Here is a 22,962-nt window from a genome sequence, read left to right on the forward strand (position 1 = left end):
CGGCTGATTGACAGCTGACCAGCTGGTTTGGTTTACAATGGCCCAACTGTTCGCTCATTCATTCACTGATTTCCATTCACTGATTTTCCCTATACACTTATTAACACTGCAATGCATGAAGTGCAGTAATTATATCTTTAGAACAATATCTGTCTGAGACACTGGAAAAATCATATAATCAAAATATAATATAATATTAAATATGTTATAAAATAAAAATAAAATGTAAATGGGGCAACAGTGGCTCGGGAGGTACAGCGGGTCTTCCAATAATCAGAGGGTTGGCGGTTTGAATCCTGCTCCATCCCAGTTGCTGTCATAGTGTCTTCGGGCAAGACACCTTATATTACTGAAAAGCGCTATGTCATTATTATTATTATTAACCTATAAAACCAGTTTGGTTTGCTTCAGATGCACCATGTTGGCAACCCTGCACGCTGTAGGCTGAATGTGCACCTGATGGAGTCTGTTTGCACCAATTCATTTTTAAAGGGATAGTTCAACATTTTGGCAAATTGGCCCATTGCCATAATCGCTATAGTCATAGCAGTAGGTTCGTTACCTTTATTTGTCGGTGTAAGCTATTTTTAGAACGGAGGAGCGGAGCGGCAGGCTGTTCAGAGCTACACTATGGAGGCTAATGGAATTTCTTGGTTTCCCTCATCAAACTCATCAAATACAAAATCCCAAAACTCCAAAACGCTTTCGTGGACAAGTTGTGACCTGCACATTCACCACGCTATGAGATAATAATGGAACGTTACGAAACGGAGCCGTTTTCGAGGTAAATACAGAGTCTGCTTGCTGAAAAACTGTCCCTGAACGCAACGCGCATCAGCGGTTTTGCATGAATTTACCTCTAAAACAACTCTGTCTCGTAACGTTCTATTATTATCTCATAGCGTGGTGATTGTGCAGCTCACAACTTGTCCACGAAAGCGTTTTGGAGTTTTGGGATTTTGTATTTGATGAGTTTGATGAGGGAAACCAAGAAATTCCATTAGCCTCCATAGTGTAGCTCTGAACAGCCTGCCGCTCCGCTCCTCCGTTCTAAAAATAGCTTACACCGACAAATAAAGGTAACGAACCTACTGCTATGACTATAGGGATTATGGCAATGGGCCAATTTGCCAAAATGTTGAACTATCCCTTTAAAGAGCACCGGTCACAGGAACCTCAACCCAGTCACATGGTATCTGGTTGACCAATGGTGGAAATGTGATCACTCAGTCAGTGACATTTATGACTATAGGGCTGACTGGGCCTTTGTAGGCCAGCCAAAAACTGACACTTGCATTGCACCAGCTCAGTGTGTGTTCTGTCCCATAAGGGAGTTAGGGTTTTTTAACCCTTTTATTTGTTTTTTGTTATTTTAAACAAGCAATTTTATGGGAGTCTTGTCAGCCCAGCAGAAGGCACAGAGATGAACCTGTGAGCTGACGTCATGGCAGGACTGTCAGACTGGCTAATGAACCTGCTGGAAAGGAATAGCTCAACATTTATGGAAATATTCTTACTGACTTTGTTGATACCACTCCTCTGTGAAGAGTAAATTGTGTTGTGTGTTAGTGATGTTGTGAGTATTCCAAATGTGTTTGTAATTATAATCAAAGAAACAAGAAAGTTTATTTTGAATCTAGCTATCTGCTTCAACTTTCTGTACGATGAGAAATACCAGTCACATCTCTTGTAAATGAATAAACGTACCTACTCTACGGACTGGAGCCTGTGTCGCTGTCTGCGGTGCTGAATGAGTGTCTGACAGGTCTGTGTAAAAGGGTTCAGTTTGATGGGTCCTGTGAGGATGTCCCCCCCCCCCTCCCCATTCATCTGAGCAGAGCGGGAGTAGGATGAGAGGGGGGAGGGGGAGGATGAGGAGAACGAGGAGGAGGAGGAGGAGGAGGAGGGGCGAGAGGGAAACCCAGGAAGGGGTTACAAATATCGCGTTGCTGCTGTCGCGTCGTCAAGTCTCCCACATTCACACAGGATTTGAAGGTGTATGGGAGCGACGCTGGATGAATGAAACGGAGAGAAAGGAGTGTGAAGTTGATGCGGCTCTGGAGAAAGGAAAGGGACGTGCTCCTCTGAAGTGTCGGTGATGTTGACGGGACCGGACAGGCTCCTCTGCGGCGAGGCGGCGGCGGCGGCAGCTCAGCACCACCGAGGTGCTCAAGGATGAAGCGCTGCTCAACTACGGTGCAGTAGTGTGGAACATAATCGGCCGGTTTGTTTTCGCCTGCGCCGAGCTTTTGAACACGTTGTCCCCCCTTTTGTGGCACCAAATGTGAGGAGGAGCTCACGTTTTCTTCTTCAAGGGGTTGTTGTTGTTGCTGCTGAGACAAGAGGAGGAAAAACTTGGGGGGGGGGAGGCTCAGTCAGCGTCTCTATACGTGGACATAAAATTTGTTGTTTGCGGTGGTGATCGCTCAGGCCCGCAGTCGCTCGGCTGGACAGCGTCAAGGCGCACACACAGACCTCTGGCAAAATGTCAAGGATGCTCCGAGAGGGAGCGCAGACCGCAGAGACAGCAGCATGACTGTCCACCCCGAGACACAGGACACGGGTCAGAGGAGGAGACGCTGAGAGGAGACCTGTCGCTGCTTTTTTTCTCTCCACAATCAGACTGTGAACATGTGTGTGTTTTCGTGGGCTTCTTCGACGTGACACCGGGCTCCCTCTCTCTCTTTCTGTGCGCTTTCTTTGGCTCCCGAGTGCGCCAGGACACCGCGCTATAGTTGCCGCTGCTGTGTGGTGGAGCTCCGGTGGATGCCGCAGCCCTGCCGGGTCAGCACGCAGATCGGTGAAGGGTCACAGATTGTTTTAGTGAGGGGAAACCCCCCACCAGGGGCCCCGCCGCTCCTCGTCACACCATGGATGACTCGGGGATAATCCGGCGCCGGAGGCTGCAGGTGAGCTTGGCCACACCGCCGGTCATCACCCCGATGCTCCGGACACACATCTCTCTTGTTGTTTCATACACTCTTAGGTCTTTTCTTTGTTTCTGTGGTGACAAGTTAGTCTGAGTTTCAGTTTCAATGTCCTGCTTATACCAGCCTACATGTTATAGTTTGAAGTGAAACCTACATATGCCTATATAATATGTAGGCTACATACAGGCCTCAGGATATGACACTCAATACAATATAGACTCTGAAGCCTATATGTCCCATTAGATATCTCCTATACTTCAATTAAAATAAACCAGTTGGACCAATCCAGTCCCAGTTCTTTGGTCTGGTAAAACATTTTGAAATGAACATGACAGAGCCTGAGGTGACACCTTCAGATCACTTTTCTTGATTTGACCAACAGCCCAGAAATAGAAGATGCTCATATTGTGGCTGTAAGGCAGAGAAAAGTGGGGGACCACCACATTGGAGGAACTGGAACCAGCATATGATTAAAACTGACTCATTAATTTCCAATCAATTTTCATTCAGTCTGCTAAACCATTAATTGATATTATCAGTCACTGTCAGTCATTAAACTGCTTTAGATCTCCATATGTTGCCTTCAGGTTCTCTCAGTCCATACGATGGTGAAACCAATGACCCATTGTGCCTATAGACATTTCCTTGTAAATATGCTACATCTATACCAGCAACATTCATCCCTATACTGTGATGCTTATGTATCATCACCATGAAGCTCCTTTTAGGATCATGGCCGCGTTTATTTTGCAACGACTTCCTATAGGCTCTCGATGACGAAACGTTGGTAATGAATAGTCACTCATGCGTTCTGATATGACGTGTTCAAATGACTGTGTTCATCCATTATGAAGCAGCCTGCTTAACCACGGGTCACACCCCCCACCCACCACCCCCCCTCCATCTTTGTGTGATTCAGTCAAGTGAACTGAGCAGAGAGGAGCAGCCTGCAGGCCGGATGGAGCACAGCCTCCTGTGGGCCTGTGTGCACGTGAGAGAGAGAGGGAGTGTGTGTGTGTGTTGAGTTAGCGTTTATTTCCTTTCATCCAGTTATTTTGATTGTATTATGGCAGTAACGTTTGCTAAAGAAGAGGAATTGTCAGCGACTAGCGAGTGCTCTGAGCTGCTCCCAGGCAAATTGACCCCTATTACTGTGAAAATAGAGGGAGGGATGGGGAAGGGGGTATAAAGGAATCAAGGCAGGATTAGTAGTGAGGTGAGCTGATGGTTCCGTGTCTCATCATCCCCAGCGCTCAGCTCACTGCTCTGCTGCTCTGCTGCTCTGCTGTGATGTATGACAGGAGCTGCAAGGGCATTAATCATCATACAGTCAGACTCACAAAGTCACTGGCATTTTATAGATATAGGCCGGCCAGCTGAATGATTTAGTGTGTGTGTGTGTGTGTGTGTGTGTGTGTGTGTGTGTGTGTGTGTGTGTGTGTGTGTGTGTGTGTGTGTGTGTGTGTGTGTGTGTGTGTGTGTGTGTGTGTGTGTAAGAGAGTGTAGACGCATAGTTTGTGTGCATTTATGCATCAGCTTTTATCCCTGTGTGTGTGTGTGTGTGTGTGTGTTGACGGGTGATTGGCGGTGCACGTCCTATTCAGCTGCCTTGTCACTCCCCTGGGTCTCATCATCCCAACCGTCACTCTCTCTTTCTCACACACACACAACTGGCACACAATCTTTCTCTCAGCACCATATGGTGACACACCCCACATCCCCCCTGTAGTTGGGGTCAGGGGTCACACCCATGATGCATTGCTTCGACATGACTAACATGAACGAACGCACAGAATGAACATCTGCACTCTGTGACACTGCAGCTCTCCATGTGGCTTGCTGACATGTCTCTACTGCTATGAGTAGCACACACAGGAAATATTTTTAAAATGATAATAATGTATATTTAATATAAAAAAATCAGTTTTTTTTTTATTATTGAATTGAATTGAATGAACTTTATTGATCCCCAGAGGAGGGAAATGTGTTTGTCCCAGCACCACATAACAATAAAAGGCAAAAAACACAGTATATATAAATAAACTGATACAAATTCCTTGGCACACACACATCATTCATTAAAAATATGACATTTTTGTTACAAATGAACAATGGAAACATATAAAATCTTAATTTAAAGTTTAATTTTCATGTCCTCTCATATCTGTTCAGATATCAGACTTATGCACAAAACTGAAAAAACATCAGACCCTGTAGTTTGCATGACATTTGTGCCTCTTCCCCACCCATGAGCCCTTCAGCCCCTCTGCCTTTTTTATTTTTTTCTCGATCTGTCAGATCCAGATCGGTTAGTCAGTCACCGCTGTAGATGATGACTGGTCTGCTCAGCCTCTTGGCAGCGTGACACTCCCTGATTGATTCCCACTGTTTTGTCTCTAGGTCTGCTTGTGTCCACAAAATGATCGTTCTGTCCCAGCTCGTCCCAACTGAGCAGTAATGTAGTTAATAGGCAGCCCAGCCAACGCCATTTCATTATTTGTACGCCTCTATAGTGCAGGAGGCAAGATGACTTGAAGGACACAACAGCAAAGGGCCTTTTTTATGAGGTGGTCTGGTCATATATGGCAGAGGAAACCAGGATTCACTGGCCTCTCTGGTCTCAGTGACTGTTTACCGCCTATTTTCCCCTGACTGATTCAGGAGCAGCCTCCTGGACATGTGTAATATTATCATCATATGGACAGAAAGCCACTTTGTAGATGGTTAAACCAACATCTGGACACTGGTTAGAGAAGATAAGGCGACAGAAGCGCGACACTCTGAATCTAAATGATGTAGCTATATAAGGTTTGTGAATGTAACTTGAATTTTAACACACGCTCTCTCTCTGCACATGTCGCCTCAGGTTGAATGTATTAACAAATGATGCACCGAGGACGGCAGTGACTCAAAACATGAGGCAGCCATGAAAACAAGCCCCTGGAGTCCACACACACACACACACACAGGGACACATATAGGACATAGAAGGGATTGTAGGAGCGCTAATAGTTGAACCACAACCAAGGTTATTTGTTGTCAAAGTGAACATGCTGTGACAGAAATAGGCCACTCTGCAGGTTAGACACTAAATAGCTCAGCATTAATCTGTAACTCTAAACACTTGACGTAATCTTAAGGCCAATAGCTCATGTATAAAACCTCTGCAAGGTTACGGCACAAATAACCCTCCGGTGGGAGAGTTTGAATATTCATAGTTTGCTCAGCTTCCCTTTCTTTAACGCAAACACACACACACACACACACACGCACTCCTCATACACAGTGCTGTCGATGTGATAGCCCGCGACTAAAGAGATCACACAGTCATTTATAAGCACCAACCTCAGCTCGCTCCCCCCCCCCCCACGGGATGCAGCTAAACCTGGATAAATAAAAAAAAAAAAAGGGAAAAAAAGAGCAGCCCTCGCTGTCAGGAGAGGGAGCAAATATAGTGTGTGGAACTGTGTTGCTTTCTAATCTGTGATCAGTGGGCATGTCGTGTTTGTGACAGAGCCTCCCATCTGTTGTCAGTCACCCTTCACCATCGCCAGACTTCATCAGCGGAGCTCAGAGAGCATTTAGCTGTGAACCCGGCGACACATCAGCCACAGACATTGTTTTGTTTGCTTTTTTTTTTTTTTTCTTTTTCTCTCTCTACACACTATTTCAACATGCAGTGACGTGTGAAGCTCAACCATGCAATGAGCAATACCCGTGGCTTTCCGACAGACTAATTACACCACAGGAGAATTAAGTCGCAGTTTTCATAGAATATGTCATAGCACACTCCCCCGTTCATGAAGTGGGGGATCATGCTTCCTTAATTATATATTGTCCGCTTAAGTTTTTCTTGTGTGGGAGTGTGTGAGTCATAAAAAGGCAGATTTAGCAGCAGACTGGTGTGGCGGTCCCTCCCGCTGCAGTGACGGGTGACGAAGTCCAGATTGGAATTGGGGGAAATGAGTTTCCTCTTTCTGACCTTTTTACAAATTAAAGTGGAATTGAGGATTATGAGAGAAATTCAGGCAGATTATATGTGGTAGCAAGGAATGTAATGGAATTTCTAGCAGGTTAATAAAGGCCGTGTCATTTGAGGATTTAATAATTGAGCTACCGTAGCACAGGGAGATAATCTACTGTCCTGTAGGTTCACTGCACACAGTATATCTCACTCTGTACGTGCAGAGGCTTCTCTCCTCTACTGAGGTATAGGAGCTCAAATCAGGGAGAGAGAAGTCATCAGAGGAAGCATCGTATTCATGGTGCCTGTTTATTCTTTCAGCTATATCAACAGACGGCTGCACTTTGTTTAATGTGCCAACTGGTTCTTTTTTATTGTCTAGACATGCCTGAACTAAAAAGAGCCCCACAGAGGGACATCAGACAGACAGTGAGCAGATGTTCTCAGGTCTGGATTCACATATAAAAGAGGTATAGCAGTCTGGTGCAATGTATTTAGATTTTTTTGTGCTTATTTCTAAATTGACTTTTAAAAAAAAAAAAGCAAAACAGTCGTGTTTTAATGTGACAGCAGCTGAACCGAGCTCATAAGAAAGGAGCCTAACAAATAATGTCGCATGTTCATTTGCACGGAAAAGATGTAAAAAATTATGATAATGATTTAGCTGCTGGTTGTGTTAATTGCAGGCCTAATTTACACTGTTTGTGTCAGCATGCCAACATGTTCTAGTTAGCCAAAGCGTAGCAGAGGCTGATGGGAATGTCACGGGTCAGGTGGGTTATTGTCCAATTACCTAAAATGGTTCTGGATGAAAAGTCAGGTGATCACAGAAGTTATTATAATTCATCCGGAGGGAGACATGAATTGTTCTAATAATGATCATGACATTACACTCAAAACCATAAATGTCAAGGTCATAGTGGTGTAAGGGGAAGAAGGGATCACCAAAGTCATTAAGATTCATCTGCTGCACAGAACTTCAGCACCAGTGGTGGACTGACCATCTGATATCACTATAAACTGTGAATTTAATCAAGAGACTTTTAGATTCTGCATGTTTGAATTGTGACTTTCAGAGTCAAATATTTCTATTTTACTTCTAGTGCAGAGCTGGTTTCACCTTAATGATGTCAACCTGATGTTAAAAAATGTTAAAATTCTTATTTTAATACATAAAATATGATAGGATCAGCGGAGAAGGTGGTGCTTTAGAAGATTTAGGACTAATAATAATCTTTAAAAGCCTGGTTATGACCCCAGCCATTCCCCATGTGCAGCTTAGGAAGAAGCGTGCACACGAAAATGAACATTATCTATCTTGGTGTGTTGACAGTGCAGTGGACTCTTTAGCAGCTGTGCAGCGGCGCTTGTTTGTATAGTAAACCCTCCTCATCATTGAGAAGCTTTTCCTTGATGCCTCTCGCTCTTGTAAGTCATCTTCTCTTCTGCTCCGACGGCTCAGGGTCAATTAGCCTGATCAATGAAGGACAAAGTGAAAAAAGGGATCAATGGCTTGAATATTCAGCCGTCCTTGTAAAGAGGGATTTGTCTCCTTTAACGTGTAAACCCCTGGGACGTGCACTCAGATAGCCGTGTAGCTTGTGATCCAGAGGTGAGACGGCTGCCAAGTTTTTTATTTTCTTTGTGTTTCCCACCAGGCAGCTCCCTCCTCTGGAGCTAACTGTTAAACCGTGACGTATAAACTTAACCTTGTGGATGCTGAGTGGCAACATAAAAAACACTGTGCTCTGCTGGAGGTCTGTCCTTGTGCTGGCAGCCGCGGTATGATCCATATTTTGTGCTTCAGAGGAGATCAGTCGCAGCAGGTCCATGTGCGCTCACACACGCACAAACATACAATACACACACTATCTGAAGGTTAACCTAATAATTGCACTGAGCGACTGTTAGCAGGCGGTCAATGCGACGCTAACAGCACCTTAACAACATTACCCTGCGCGTGACGGGAGACGGTGTGAAGCGGCTAATGCCTTAATTGTAGCTGAACTGTACTATACACTGAGAAACGGCTCACATCTCAGGCAGCCTTTATAGTTCTTACGACACACACATACACACCCATCCCTGTAATGCTATCTTTGTGAGGACACTCATTGACATAATGTATTCCCTAGCCCCTTACCCTAACCTTAACCATCCAAAACAAATGCCTAACCTTAACCATTACTCTTAACCTAATTTAAACCTAATTATAACCTAAAGTCTTAACCCTCAAACAGACTGGCCAAAATGTCCTCACTTCCCAAAAATGTCCTCACTCTGTTGGTTAAAAACTCTTTCCGGTCCTCACAACGTAGTATGTACAAGAACACACACATTTATATAAAGCTGAGAGCCAGAAGACTCAGGCCCAAGAAATAAGGCTCCAGGCACACCCCCACCATCCCCCCACATCTCTTTCTCTCTTTCTACCCCACCCTTGTTTACACCCTGCATTCTCTCTCTCTCTCTCTCTCTCTCTCTCTCTCTCTCTCTCTCTCTCTCTCTCTCTCTCTCTCTCTCTCTCTCTCTCTCTCTCTCTCTCTCTCTCTCTCTCTGTGCAGGGTTTTGTAAAGAGCCAGGCAGTGCTGGCATGAGATCTGGCTCCGCTCACTCTGTTTTCATTCGGTGCACCAAGTGTCTGCTGCTGTTTCAGCCCAATGTTCCCTGTCCATCTGGACTCAGGAGATGGGAGGATAGAGAGAGAGAGATAGAGAGAGAGATAGAGAGGGACAGAGAGAGAGAGAGAGGGGTGAGAGAGAGCAGGCGGGCGAGCCCTGGCTTAAAGCAGTATCAGAGATTAACAAACCGACTGGTTAGAAAACAAACGTAGATGCGAGTACATAACATGCAGACGGGCAGAGATAACTATAATGAATTCAAGTCTGGTTTATCACCACATTAGTCTGAATTACCATCTGGGGGAACTTCTCCAGACCCCTGGGGGCCCCCCAAAGGCCCCAGGTTATAGCAATTAGCTGTTCACGTATACTGTAGCACCGCCCTGCGTAGCTGTTGTTTCTGTGCCAAGCTTTATGTCTTTGCATGGTACCTAAATCACTGCTAATTTACTGTAATGCTAACATGAGCAGATTTACCTCTCAAAATCCTTTTTTATTTGTTTATCAATGAGTTCTTCATCTCAGACTGAGGTAGGCTTCCTATTTCTATAGCCAGAAACATTTTTTTGGAAAGGTTTATACACTGTAATTCAACAGTAAACCTTGAAATCCTTGACATATTTTTCAGAGTTGTGCTTCCTCACAAAGTAAAATCTGCATTTCTGCTCTACCTGGTGGATCTTTTGAGGCTTGTTATTTTTTCTTGTTAAATCCCAACATCTTATTTCACCAGGAAAAACATCTAGTTTAAGAAGGAAAATTCAAAAAGGACTTGAAAGGGAAACTCCTGCTGCCTGGCTTGTTACTCAGGAGCTTTGTCATGTCTGTAAATGACGTGTTTCTTTATCGCATATGAGTCAGTATATTTCTGTTTTTCTCAGTACCTGATCTCTATTTTTTTTGTTTTCTTTGTCTTTCTTCCAGAAGGATTTGCCCCTGCCTCGCAAGAACAGCAGGTGAGTGTTACCTTTGTTCACCCACTCCCACACACTCCCTCCCTCTGTCTTTGCTCCCCCGCCTCTGTCTTTTTCTCTCTGCTCTCTGGGGAGAGACTGGGTCCCTCCAGGGACAAAACACAGTCCCAGTGAGTGAGGCTGCGGTGCACCTGGTCATTCATCAGCGAGGTATCTGCTCCTGGGTCTGTGCATCAGCCTGGCAGTCTTTCTTGGATGAACCTGATTTGCACATTGTGTTTGGGCGCTCTGAGGGTGCTTCAGCGGTACTCGTGGCGTGTGTAGTCCTCGTGTGAAGGAGGAGGAGTTCGGCTGGAGCGACCGCAGATGAAAAGCTCTGAGGACGCTCCAGCGCTGCTTGTGGCCTTGAGTGTGTAGTCCTTGTGTGAAGGAGGAGGAGGAGGAGGAGGAGGAGGAGGTCGCCTGGAGGGATGCTGGGAGTCTGTAAGAGTCAGATTAAGTCCAGCGCTGGATGCTGTCCATGGTGCTGAAACACACTCTGCCTTTTCCCCCGTCGCTCATTTTCTCTCTCTTTATCTGCTCGTCTCCTCTTCCCGGGTTTTAACTGGTTTCTGTTGCACTCTCGTTCCCACCACTTCTACCTGTCTCTCTTTTATAAACCCTCTCTCTTTCTATCTCCCTCTCACATGCAGTTTATCTGATTGCTTGGTTATTACAGTGTCAGCAATCTGCCAGCACACCAGCAACAGAATTATAGAGAATTACCTGCAGAAACACATGCATTGTGACTGAACTACAATAAAACACACACACACACACACAAAATAAACATACAGGGAAATCAAATGACCTACAAAAGAAAGCAAAATCAGCATGAAACAACAAATAACACAATGTCTGAGAATGAATTAAGAATAGGATAAATGAACAAAACAACAACTGATGATGATTTTTAAATTATATATTATAATATAGTATATATTATATATATATTATATTTATATACTTTTTTTCTTTGCAGATTTAGATTTTGAATGAAAACACATATTTGGCTTTTATTAAGTGAATAGATTTCTAACCACACTGTCTACTACAGTGTAGAAATGTTGCCAAACAGTAGTCCATTATAAATAATAATCTAATAATACAATTTATGGTCATATAACACTAAGGTGCACTGTACTTTGACTCATGCTGCCCCAATTAAGATAAGATAAGATATTCCTTTATTAGTCCCACAAAGAGGAAATTTGCCGTAATAAATATATATTTTATATGTATATAAATATATATAAACAGTTTAATTATTACCGGAGTCAGTTTGGTATTCACTGTTTTCATTAGTTTCCATATCACATTTTGAGTGTTTTTCGCAGCATAAGCATAAAAAGTTAACATTAAAGCAGAAGTGAGTGATATATTTGTGTTAATATAAGTCTTAAATAGTTATATCTTCCGACAGCAATCACTTACATAGAGTGTTTGGACTGAATCACGGGTCTCTCAGTCCCTCTGCTCTGCTCTGAGCCGAAGAGAAAACATTTATCGTATCCTACAGTTTTTATCCAATGAGGAGAGAGAACGGCATGCAGGGCTGTGTGTGCAGCCAAGGAACGCCGTGAATGTGGTGACGTAGCGACGAGGACTGTTATGGTGCGTTCAAGGAAACTCGTATTTTTCCGACCGTGAAGTGGTACCAGTTCGATCTGGTACGAGTTCACCGGTCAGAAGTTACGAGTGGCCGTTATAGTGACTTTCACCGGTAAAACAGGTCGGAAAAACACGAGTGGGTTGCCTGGAACGCTACAAAGTCGTAAATTGTGACTTGAAGCTGTAATTTACGATTTCAAAAGCCTGCCTGGAACGCAGCATTAGCGAAAACGACCGGATCACTCACTTCTGCTTTAAGTGAAAAAGACAGGTATTTACAACATGAGTTGGTGGAGACCAAACTAGAGCTAAAATAATTATGAATATTCTGTCAGGTGGACAGAAACATGACTGTAAATGGTAAATAAAGGCAATGTTATACTGTGTTTGCTGTATGTTTAGATAAGCAAATGTTTACTATACCCAGGTATGCTGCTTATGCTGGGTGCATTTCCTATACACCCAGGGAGCCAAAAAAAAGTTATTTTTCTGAAGTAAATCATCTAAATATGTCTTCTATCACTGCAAACTGTGTGTGATATTATGATAAGAGTAGTGAATGAGATCAATGGCTTGTTAATGGAGGCTGTTAAAGTGCTTAATTATAATCTCTGTGCTCCACTGAGAAGTAAGTGTAAATCTGTGTGTCAATGTCAGTGTGTGTGTGTGTGTGTGTGTGTGTGTGTGTGTGTGTGTGTGTGTGTGTGTGTGTGTGTGTGTGTGTGTGTGTGTGTGTGTGTGTGTGTGTGTGTGTGTGTGTGTGTGTGTGTGTGTGTGTGTGTGGTCACAGCCCACCACCTCCATCTCCACCCTCCCCTCCTGTCCCCGTTACCACCTCCCTGTCCTAATCCATCTTCTACACTGCCCCCTCATCCCGAGTCATCATGGGTAATCAAACATGAAATGAAGCAGCAGACCAACTGTTTGCGTTGGGGCCGCGTTCTTCTATCAATCTCACCGTAGTCCCCGCGCTTTCCACTGCTACACTTCTTAACTTCAGCGTCGTCCCAGCTCTCTAGAAAAAAAAAGAAAAAAAAAGAAGCTCAGTCTCTTTCTGTCACCGTCTCCTTCACATCAAGTCCTGTGTGTCCCTCTGCGGGACGTTATCAGCCCACCATTCATTATGGATGAGCTCAGCGGAGTTGGCTTCACATTCAATCTGCCGACTGAATCCATTCATGGGTAAACAGTGCGCACCCTATTCAGATTGTGCATGTGTGTGTTTTCTTTTTTTGAGTCTCTGATTCCATTCAACATCTGTGTTTTGCAGTTATATAACAGCCCACATGACCTCTATGATATCTGCACTCTCTCCTGAGATAAATTAAATTCCTTTTACTCTCCCCGTCATTCATTCATTCATGGCATTCATAGCCTGCAGTAAATCATTTTCAATTCCCCATCAAGTTCTGTCAGTGCACACACAAAAAAAACACAAAATCTAGCACAAATAAGTCAAAACATTACAAGTGTGCCAGCTTTAGCCTTGAGAAAATGACCCACAATCCCCTACCGCCTTTTGTTATTCCTCTCTAAAAGACAGACCCACCCTCCTTCCACCTCCCTCCTTCTCCCTCTCTCTCTCTCTCCCTCTCTCTCTCTCTGCCTTTTTCTCACTCTCCCCTTTTGGATCTCGGCCACACTTGCCCAGACACCAGTGCACATCTAAAGGTTGTGTTGGAGCTACAGTACGTGTTGCATTGCGATGACATTTTCCCAGAGATCTGCTGCTGTCTGACTGCTCCTCCTCGCCGCCCAGCTGTTGCTGTTGCTGCTGCTGCTGCTGCTGCCGTTGCTCAGAGCTACGCCTAGATACCGAGCCGGCAACATGTTCCGACGCACTAAAAGGTACAGAGAGAGACAGAGAAGTGATGATTTGGCTTCTGTGTGATGCGGGCTGCGGATGTCTTGTCTGTTAGTCAGTCTACAGTGTGCGCAGTATTCATCACGCAGGCTTGTGTTGACAGTGCGACGAGTGTGTGTGAGGTCACATCTACATGTGAAGTTGGTGTTTGGTTTCTGTTCTCTTCTGCTGACTGTGCATATTGAGAGTGTTACTGAGTTTAGCTTTATTGCAGAATACTGTCATTGTCAGAGTAAAAGTGTCACAGTTTATTTGTAAATAATATAATGGTATCATTTTCAAAAAAAAAAAAGTTGTATATGCTTTTATAGAGTCCTAGCCTTAGAATGCACACAAAGAGGCGTGTGATTACTTTTGTGAATCGTTTGTTGATCCACCATTTTGGTCTAGGCACTGATATATCAGAGACAGTCATGGTTTTTCTAGAAGATTATGACCTTTTTCGAGCAACATCACTGACCACTGAATGATTTCTGGTACGGACATCCAGACCCTTTGTAGGCTTGATCGGCTTTATACAGTTTTAATGTATAGCCTATAGCAATAAGCTGCAAGACCCATGAACAGCTTTGGGTGTGTAAATTTGGTAAAGTTCTTCAACTTTCCATTGGACATAACCATTACATTACAATTTTGCTTTGTTCACTGCATTCATGCAAAATGAATGTACGGTAGTCCCATCTGACTCAGCTGTACTTTGGATTTAATGCTAATTGGTAAACATTAGTATGCTAATAAGATGATGAATCTGGTAAATGTCATACCTGTTTAACATCAGGATGTTAGCATTGTCATCTTGAGTTCATGTGAGCATTTAATTCAAAGGACCACAGTGCCTAAATACAGCCTTGCAAGCACTAATGTTATATGTCAGTTCAGATGCTGGAATTGCATATGGAAAAGACTGAAAGTTCACATGAGGTTGTGTTAACAGATGACTCATCATGATAGACAGTTGTAGCTTTCACTTTCGTTTCCTATTCTGTAATTTAGTTCTGATGGAAGACCTTTATCTTACAGTACAGAGTCGGGTTAATGCTCCATGACACAAACAATAATCTGACATTAAATTAAACACCAACATGATCTGTAAACACGTCCAAGCGATAAATTGAACAACATATGGATGTTTGAAATAGACAGTAAGAACCATGAGACTGAGATTTCTAGTTTCTAGTTATCTTTGGCCCCGAATATAGTTTTTTCTTTCTTTTTGATTGCCTCAGTGACTCATCATAGTTGACATTTGTAGCAGACCTATAGGTGGACTGATTCACCGTCTGATACGGTCGATGATGATATGAGCCAACGATGAGTCAGACAGAGCTGCAAGTTTTTGATGGATTTTTATTAAGTGTGATTCACTGATACTGAGGGATGTTTTTCTGGATAAAGTGGGTATTTTAGGCACTTTTTTTCTTTTTCTTTTTTATCCCACTAAAGTTTTCATTGGCAACATTATATCCCTGCCAGCTGTATTTACAAATACAAAACAAAATTTCACTGCAAAAGCATGGCAAGCAAAAGGAAATAGTTTCTACTGAGGTCAATAGAAATAACATTATCACATTTTTAAAAACAGATAATATGAACAGGATTTGTTAATGATTAATAATTTCAATCACTCTGATGTTAACAATCTTCGAATCTGAGCTGACATTCAAGCGCTGGGGGGTTTCCTCTTCGGTGATGGCTGTAGTGGATGTCATGCTGAGTCTCTCGCGGTGACTTCATTCTCCCCTGCTGATCTGGGATTAAACCAGCTTCTATTACAGCAGAGACTCTTGCCATGACACACCTGAGCCCAGACACACAGGCAAACAGATGGAAATTATGCAGAAGTCTCATACAATTTTAAACATGTTTTACACACTCCTGCAGCGTTGCTCCAACCTAAGAAAAGTTGTTTTTTTGAAAATCAAATGCAGGATGGGTTCAGTGTATGGAGCGTGATTTCCCTGCAGTTGCTGAAAAGTCTATCTCTGAGCTACTAAGTCAACAAGATCAGGAAGCAAAGTCACAGCCAGGAAGGACTGAAGTGCAAGGCAGTAAGTGATTAAGATGATGAAAGCGAAGGAGGTGGAAAAAGAGGGAGAGGTTGCGCAAGAGGTGAAAGGAGGAGAGACTGAGATAGAGCGCTGGGCCCTGGGGTGATATCTGTGTCTGCGCTTCCATTAGGGACCAGCTCGCTAGGGTTACGTGAGCGAGTCAGACACGCATAGCCTACTAGTTTTAACTGCCTCACTCTTACTCTGTCTTTCTTTTTGGTTTCTCTCTTTCACTTTGTTCGTTCTTTCTTCTCCTTTCATTCATTCCCTTTGTGTTCCTCTGCACATCCGAGTAAAGTGAGCAAAGATCAGAGCAGTACTCCTCATTTAATCATGAGGGTGAGCACAAAAGAGAGCATGTTAAAACAGCTTTCCTGTACAGCAACTAACATACAGTATGTTAGCTTAGCGGTTGTAGATGAACATGGGGATGGAGGGTTTGACAAAAGTGTTTTTTTCCTTTCAGTTCAAAACCAGAATAAGAAGAAAATTGTAAAGAATACGTCACAACATGGTTAAAATGCAAATGTTAGCACAACTGGCTAACAAGCCTATGTATTCATAACTCCCACTGCTATTAAAAAATAAAAAATAAAATTATATACAGTATATATATAATAAACCTTATATATACACTGTATATTAGCATGGCTAGCACAATGCCATCAGATTTGTGGTGTACGTTAGCGGCCCTAAGCTTCTTCATTGAATTAAAGTTGAATTTAACCACAACTAGATAAATCTGTAGCTTTGTATGCTGCACAGCCTATGGGAAATGTAATACAAAAGAAACATAAAGAATGCTGTCTTTTTATTTAGTTTTTTTTTTTTTTTTTTTTTAGCATTTAGTATTTTGTGATTTATTATCTAGCTAACTCTGTTGGTGGATGCAATTTTTCTAGGGTCGTAAAGTGACTCAGTCTTTAACTTTAATTCCATGTATAAAGGCTACCTAAGCACATAAAAAAAGAAGAAGCTTTTTACGAGATTCTCTTTAAAAATGACTCGGCTGGAAACACTGAAGTCAGCCAGAGATGACATTTAAAGCAATTAATGCAGCGAATGCTAGCTCCATTAGGTCTCTGGGTATAGCTGATAAAATAAAAGGGAAGCGACAGTCAACTATTGCTTACTAGAAATGAGACGACTGCCTTTGTTTACCTCTGCTGGAAATCAAGGACTGATTGTTTTAAAATGTCCTCAGACTTTTGATGTTTGGTAAAGCTTTTACCATAACCTGCATGAGGTGGAGCAACAGCAGCTAATGGGACCATGTTTTACAAACTGTTAATTGGCTAAGGGATGTGGGGAGTGACTGGAATATAGATTCAATAATTGGATATTTATATATATTTTATGTGTATGTGTGTGTGTGTGTGTTTTCCTCTGTTGCTCTGGCTCAGGTGTACTGTAGGTCAATCAATGCTTAGACACACATCACACACAGTTTTGTGCCTGCACACACATGCCTCTCCTCAGTGCAGGCGGTTGTACATGGGTCCTCTGCTCTTGAACACTCCTCCTCTGTAACTAAATTAGCCAATTCACTTCACTTAACCAATTACATGCAAACGGAAGGAGGTCAGCGGCCGAGGCACCTGAGTCAGACTCTCACCTTCTAAGTGCTGCAGCTTTCCCCAAGAGGAGCCCAGGGTCCAATCCACACGAGCTGAACACAGAAGGTGCTAGACCTCCCATTAGCCCCTGATTTGAGTCAAGGGCAACATCTTCCCTGTCCTGTTAGAGTAATGGGACTCTTATTCTCTTTGATCCTCCCTCTCCTCCAATATCTCCCTCTCAGGGCTTCTCTTACCGGAAAAGACATTTTAGGGTGCAGACTGCTGGACGGCACTAAATTTAAAACCCATGCTTGATAGATATTGCTGCTGTCAGCTGCTGTGTATTCCCCCAGACTGAAACAGTAGATTTGAGACTATTACTGGGAGGGAAAAAAACAAATGGAGTGTTTCATCCAGGCTGAGGGGCTTTGAAGTGGATGTTAGAGACCCCAGAGAGCTGAAGAAATGAAATGAATGAGTCAAAAAAAAAGGGTTAGAGTGTCTGTCTGACTTTTCTCCTGGCTGTTGTGTATGAGGCCAGGCCATGATTTTGACATTTTACACAATGCTCGGTGCAATCAGGGAGATGTGATGGAGCTGAGCGAGGACAGTGTCCCGCCTCAGGCCCTCACATGCACGTTTTAGCTCCCGTCCTTGCCTTTTACTGCAGCTCATCTGACCTACTGCACATTATTGTTAGATTTACTCAGTGAAACAGACTTTAATGGGCCAGTAAGAATTAAAACTTGATACGGCACATAACCCACTGCATCTGCTTTATTAAAATAAAAGCTCTAATGATTCAATTAATAACCTTAAAGTAAAGTTGCAGGTTTTTATCCTCTATCATCATCTGCAACTGCCTAAAAGTTAACTCAAACATTACAACCACTCTTTCTTTCTTTCTTTCTTTCTTTCTTTCTTTCTTTCTTTCTTTCTTTCTTTCTTTCTTTCTTTCTTTCTTTCTGTTTTTAAAGTCCTGTTCACAAATACCAAATACAGTATTTTCCTGTTGTGTGGTAAATCCTGGATGCTGTCAGGGCTTAGGCTAATGTTAGCAGTTGTGTCTGTCTGGGTCTTTATTTCCATGTCTCCTCTGCATCGTCAGCAGCAAGAATCTCAACTATTTATTTATCTATCAGTGACAGAAGCTTCAGCCTCAGTCTTTTAGCACAAATAGCATCTGTGTTTCCATCAAGTATGATGTCATCTTTCCTTTACAGTTCTCCTTCACAAATTGGTCAAAAGCCTTTTTCAGTCACTGGCTAGAGAATAAGAAGCTGCTTTTGTTTACCTCTGTCTAAAATAAAATGGTAAATCTGCCACTATCATCACCGTGAACTGCATTATGTGCTTTGTGTGAGATATATATTATACGTATAAGACATAAGCCCATTATAAAATCTCCCATTTCTCATATATTCGCATTATGAGACGATCGCCCAGATGTTCCAGGATCTGCATATATTATACATTAGTTTTATACATTGCACAAGAACAACTGCAGGCAGTTATGCTATTCTTTCCTGCTCTCATTATGTTCTTTTGTCAGAACCTGTCATTTGGTTCAGTTGTTGTACGTCATGTTTTCTTTATTCCCGTTTAAGTCACAGTTCACCACTCCACCTCCTTTAAAGAAACATCTATCAATTACCTTCCCTCTTTCATATTCAGACTGATATTTGGGGATAAAACCTGTGACATTTTGCCTGTGTAATGTCACTCTGCCAGTGGCCCAATGACTTCTCTCGCTCTACAACTAGTTTCCTTTTACCTAATGCCGGGGGGATTTGTTTGACATTTCACGTTGTGCCACCATTAAAAACCCATTTATTGAACGTCCGCCCTCTCTCTCTTCCTGCCTCCATCCTCCAACAGTGAACTTGAGTGTCTTCTATAATGAGCTTCCTTCCTCCTCTCGCTCCTTCTCCTTCTATTCTACCGTGGTCCCCGGTCACCGCTATCAGAAGCCTCCCTGCCGCACGCTGCGTAGCAACAAGCCGTCATGTGACCGCGAGCTCCCTCCTCTCCCCAATGGGTTGTACACGGCAACTACATTTTCCTCTTGGGTTTTTATTCCCAGAATAAAGTGCTCGAGTCTATTCAGTGCATTATAAAACTTCACGGGAACAGAAAATGGATTTGAGGCACTCCCAGAGAATGTCGATTTTGACCAAGAAAATAAAAAAAGAAAGAGAATATTTATTTTTTTCTTTCCCTCCTGCCCTTATTTGTTCCTTTATCTCTTCCACTAATATATCACTGCACATAACGCTATCATTTTTATCTCTGGTCATCCTTAATTCACTCTCTCCCCATGCTGCAGAGGTAAACAAACCTGTCCTCCCCAGCAGCTCCTCCCTCCCTCCCTCCACCCTTCCCTTTCTTCTCTTTGAAGTGTTCTCACATTTTACCCTCACTTTCTCTTTCTCATCTCTGCCTCTTTTTTTTTGCACCAACCTCTCCTCTCCTCTCCCGTGCCTCAGATCTACTTCCATTTGACTTTGTGCATCACAGCTACATTTGTGAAGTCTCATATGAATGGGTGGTTTTGGTTTGATCAATATTAATGGTCCCCCTGCTGTTCAGTAGAGGGAGGAGTATGAACATGCAGAGGATGAAGGCTCCTGTTTGTCTGGCTTTGATAGAGCCGTGCTTTCTCTGTGTCATCCTCTCACGCTGACAGTGAATTTTTTTTTTTTCCTCCCCATGTGCTCTGTTTGTGCATTATGTTGTGTTTGTGCAGCTTGACGATACATATGTGTGTCATTGTGGGGAAAAAAAACAAAAAAAAACTGGGTCATATTTACCTTGCACATGTGTGGGTGATGAGCACCACTGGGAGCGCTTTCATCCTCCATCTTCTGTTCTTGTTTTTCTCTTTTTTTCTCTCTGAGTTTGCCATCACCCCTCTTTCCTCATCTTGCTTTCATGTCATGCTCACACCCCCCCCTATCTCTATACATCCCCTCCCTCATCCTCCATACCTTAACTCCCCCCCACCCCCTTCTCCTTCTTCAGCCGTCTGCAACAGCCCAGTGCAGTGAAGTGCATCCCCCCTTCCCCTCCCCTCCTCTCCCACCTCTCTATTGATCTTGAATGACCATCGAGAAAAAATCAGGCCCCGGGCTTTCAACAGAAATTTTGTCTCTGGATGATAGAAGCAGCAGCAGCAGCAGCAGCAGCAGCAGCAACAGACTTGCTGGAAGTGTAAAATAAACCCAGTTATAATGTTAACACACACACACACAGCGCTGAATACTGACAGTGTTTTCTTTAAGAGCTGTTAAGGGGGAAAATCAAGGCCAAGTGCTGTGTGTTTTTGCGTGTTTTCTGCCAACCTTCATCCTGCAGCACTGAGAATCCATTAACCAACAACAGTCCTGCTGCTCGGCTCTCTGTCTCTCTTTTTGTCTTTGAGGAAGCAATTATTGAACTAATAAAAGACACTGAAGCCCGGTTGAAACTTACACACTGACACAAATACATGCTGTCATTGAGATGGTTTGCTGGTGTGTGTGTAGCTATGTGTGTCAGTGACATTATTGCAGCTTCAGTAGAAAAAGGTTTAAGGTTAGAGAACAACAACGTCAGGGTGGAATGGATCCAGATTGGAAAAGTGTAAAATGGCACAATAGCAGTCACCGGACGTGCATGTTAAACACTCTGTATTGGCATGTGTGATCAATATCCATAAGACCAGTTATAGATCTGATCGATCAGCACATCCTGGGTGCGGTTAAAATAATGAAAACACATAGATGAGATGTTGCAGGCTCTGTTTTGTGACCTGATGGTAATACTCTAGATTAGAATATGAAGATTGAATCTCATCTGTTGCATCTGGCAATAGGAGAGTAACAATCACTAGTGTTAGTAAGAGATTGGCCACTGGGAATAATCCAAGAGCCAGTGGGGTATTAACTGTATCCTAGTGGGCTGGGAGCTCACTTGGCATTTTAACTGTAGCAGAGAATAAATACATTATTAGGATAAAAACAGCTGGAAATAGGAACGGTTACCAACAGCATCCAGATTTCTGCTGAAATCTGAGAAGCCTGATTGATGGTCTGACGTTAGGAAATGTGCAGAAAAAAATAGCCCTGACAGTGTTTTAGATTCATTTCAAGCTTTCAACAGCTTTTCATGCAGCATCCTTTCATTGTACTCCCAACCTCCAAGTCTTACAAAAAAGGCCATACACTGGATTTCCCTTCTGAATAGTGGCTATGCTGTCATTGTTGGTTTGACCTTGATTACTCCACCAGTTTAAGCCTGCACTCCTATAACATTGTTGGACTCACAATAGACAGTTTTTTTTAAGTAAGTATCGAAGTAGCTGCAGCAACAAATATCTTTTTTATTACATGATTCCTCTCTTCTTCTTTGTCATAACATTATCTTAAGCCCCTAGCATCAAGGTTGTACGAGGAGTGGGCGACAGAGGTTTGGTAAACTGACATCCACACACATTATTATTTAATCACTATTAATTTAGTTACATGTTTAAAGCCTCAGCATGTAACTTATTTGGCTTTTTATTAGCAAAAATCAAATATTGTCGGCAAACCAACCGGATGTAATTTTACTCGACGAGAGAAAGACGGTAAAACGTGGGTCAGGTAAACAATACGACATCACCATGACAACATATTATTTGTCACGCCTGTATTGTTTTGCCTCGTGCTGGCGGACCACTTGTTTACATAGACGCTTGTTTATCCTGTTACATGCAGCGTCTGTTGTCTGTCTGACGTCTGCCCGATTTCACGTGAATGCAACATCAAGAATATGTTCCGATATGCAACTGTACCGCTAGATGGGGGTAATTCCTACATATTATACCTTTAAGATTCTATGATGACCTCTATCTAGTTCACATCTAAACAGATGACAGTGAAAAACCTCTTTTTTTTTTTTTTTTTTTTACAAGTTGTTAAAAATCCCGACAATAAAACTGCACAGGCCATGCCCACTTCCTGTAAACTCGGTTATTTTTGCAAAATAAACACGCAAATGATAGTTTTGTCTTAAACCCTGATAATGGAGGGAAGAGATTGGATGATTTCCCAGATGCCCCGGTTGACAGCGTGTCAAGGTGGCGCAGCGCTGCCCAGTAAGTAAAGATGACAGGTGTTAACGCTGCCACAAGCAGTCAGTGTGTGTCCATCCACATCCAAGAGGACAACACAGGGGATTTAAGAAGCGAGGGTAATAAAAGTGAAGCAGCAGTATGTTATGGGTGTTTTATCACTCTGATGGAATTCCTCTGTTTTTTCTATGCAGGATTATTAAGTAATAGAAGCAACTGGCCTTTTTAAAGTATATTTTAATCATTAAATAAATGATTCACAATCAGATATTTAATTACTGAACATACCAGAGGTGTTGCCTTCTCCCTGTCCACCCATC

General features: G+C 42.9%; 1 protein-coding gene across 1 annotated transcript in view; it reads left to right on the top strand.

The window, feature by feature from the left end:
• Nucleotides 1-2,870: 2,870 nt before the first annotated feature.
• The window catches only part of LOC310990557 (microtubule-associated serine/threonine-protein kinase 1-like), a gene marked incomplete at both ends in the record, with an annotated part of 47,715 nt that continues 27,623 nt past the window's right edge, over nucleotides 2,871-22,962 (top strand). Inside the window, 2 exons of the mRNA XM_083977985.1 lie at nucleotides 2,871-2,909; nucleotides 10,440-10,471. Coding sequence (XP_083834111.1) covers nucleotides 2,871-2,909; nucleotides 10,440-10,471 — 71 coding nt within the window. The remainder of the gene's footprint in view (nucleotides 2,910-10,439; nucleotides 10,472-22,962) is intronic.

The sequence above is a fragment of the Trachurus trachurus genome (assembly GCF_905171665.1).
Source record: "Trachurus trachurus genome assembly, chromosome: 8".
Lineage (NCBI taxonomy): Eukaryota > Metazoa > Chordata > Actinopteri > Carangiformes > Carangidae > Trachurus > Trachurus trachurus.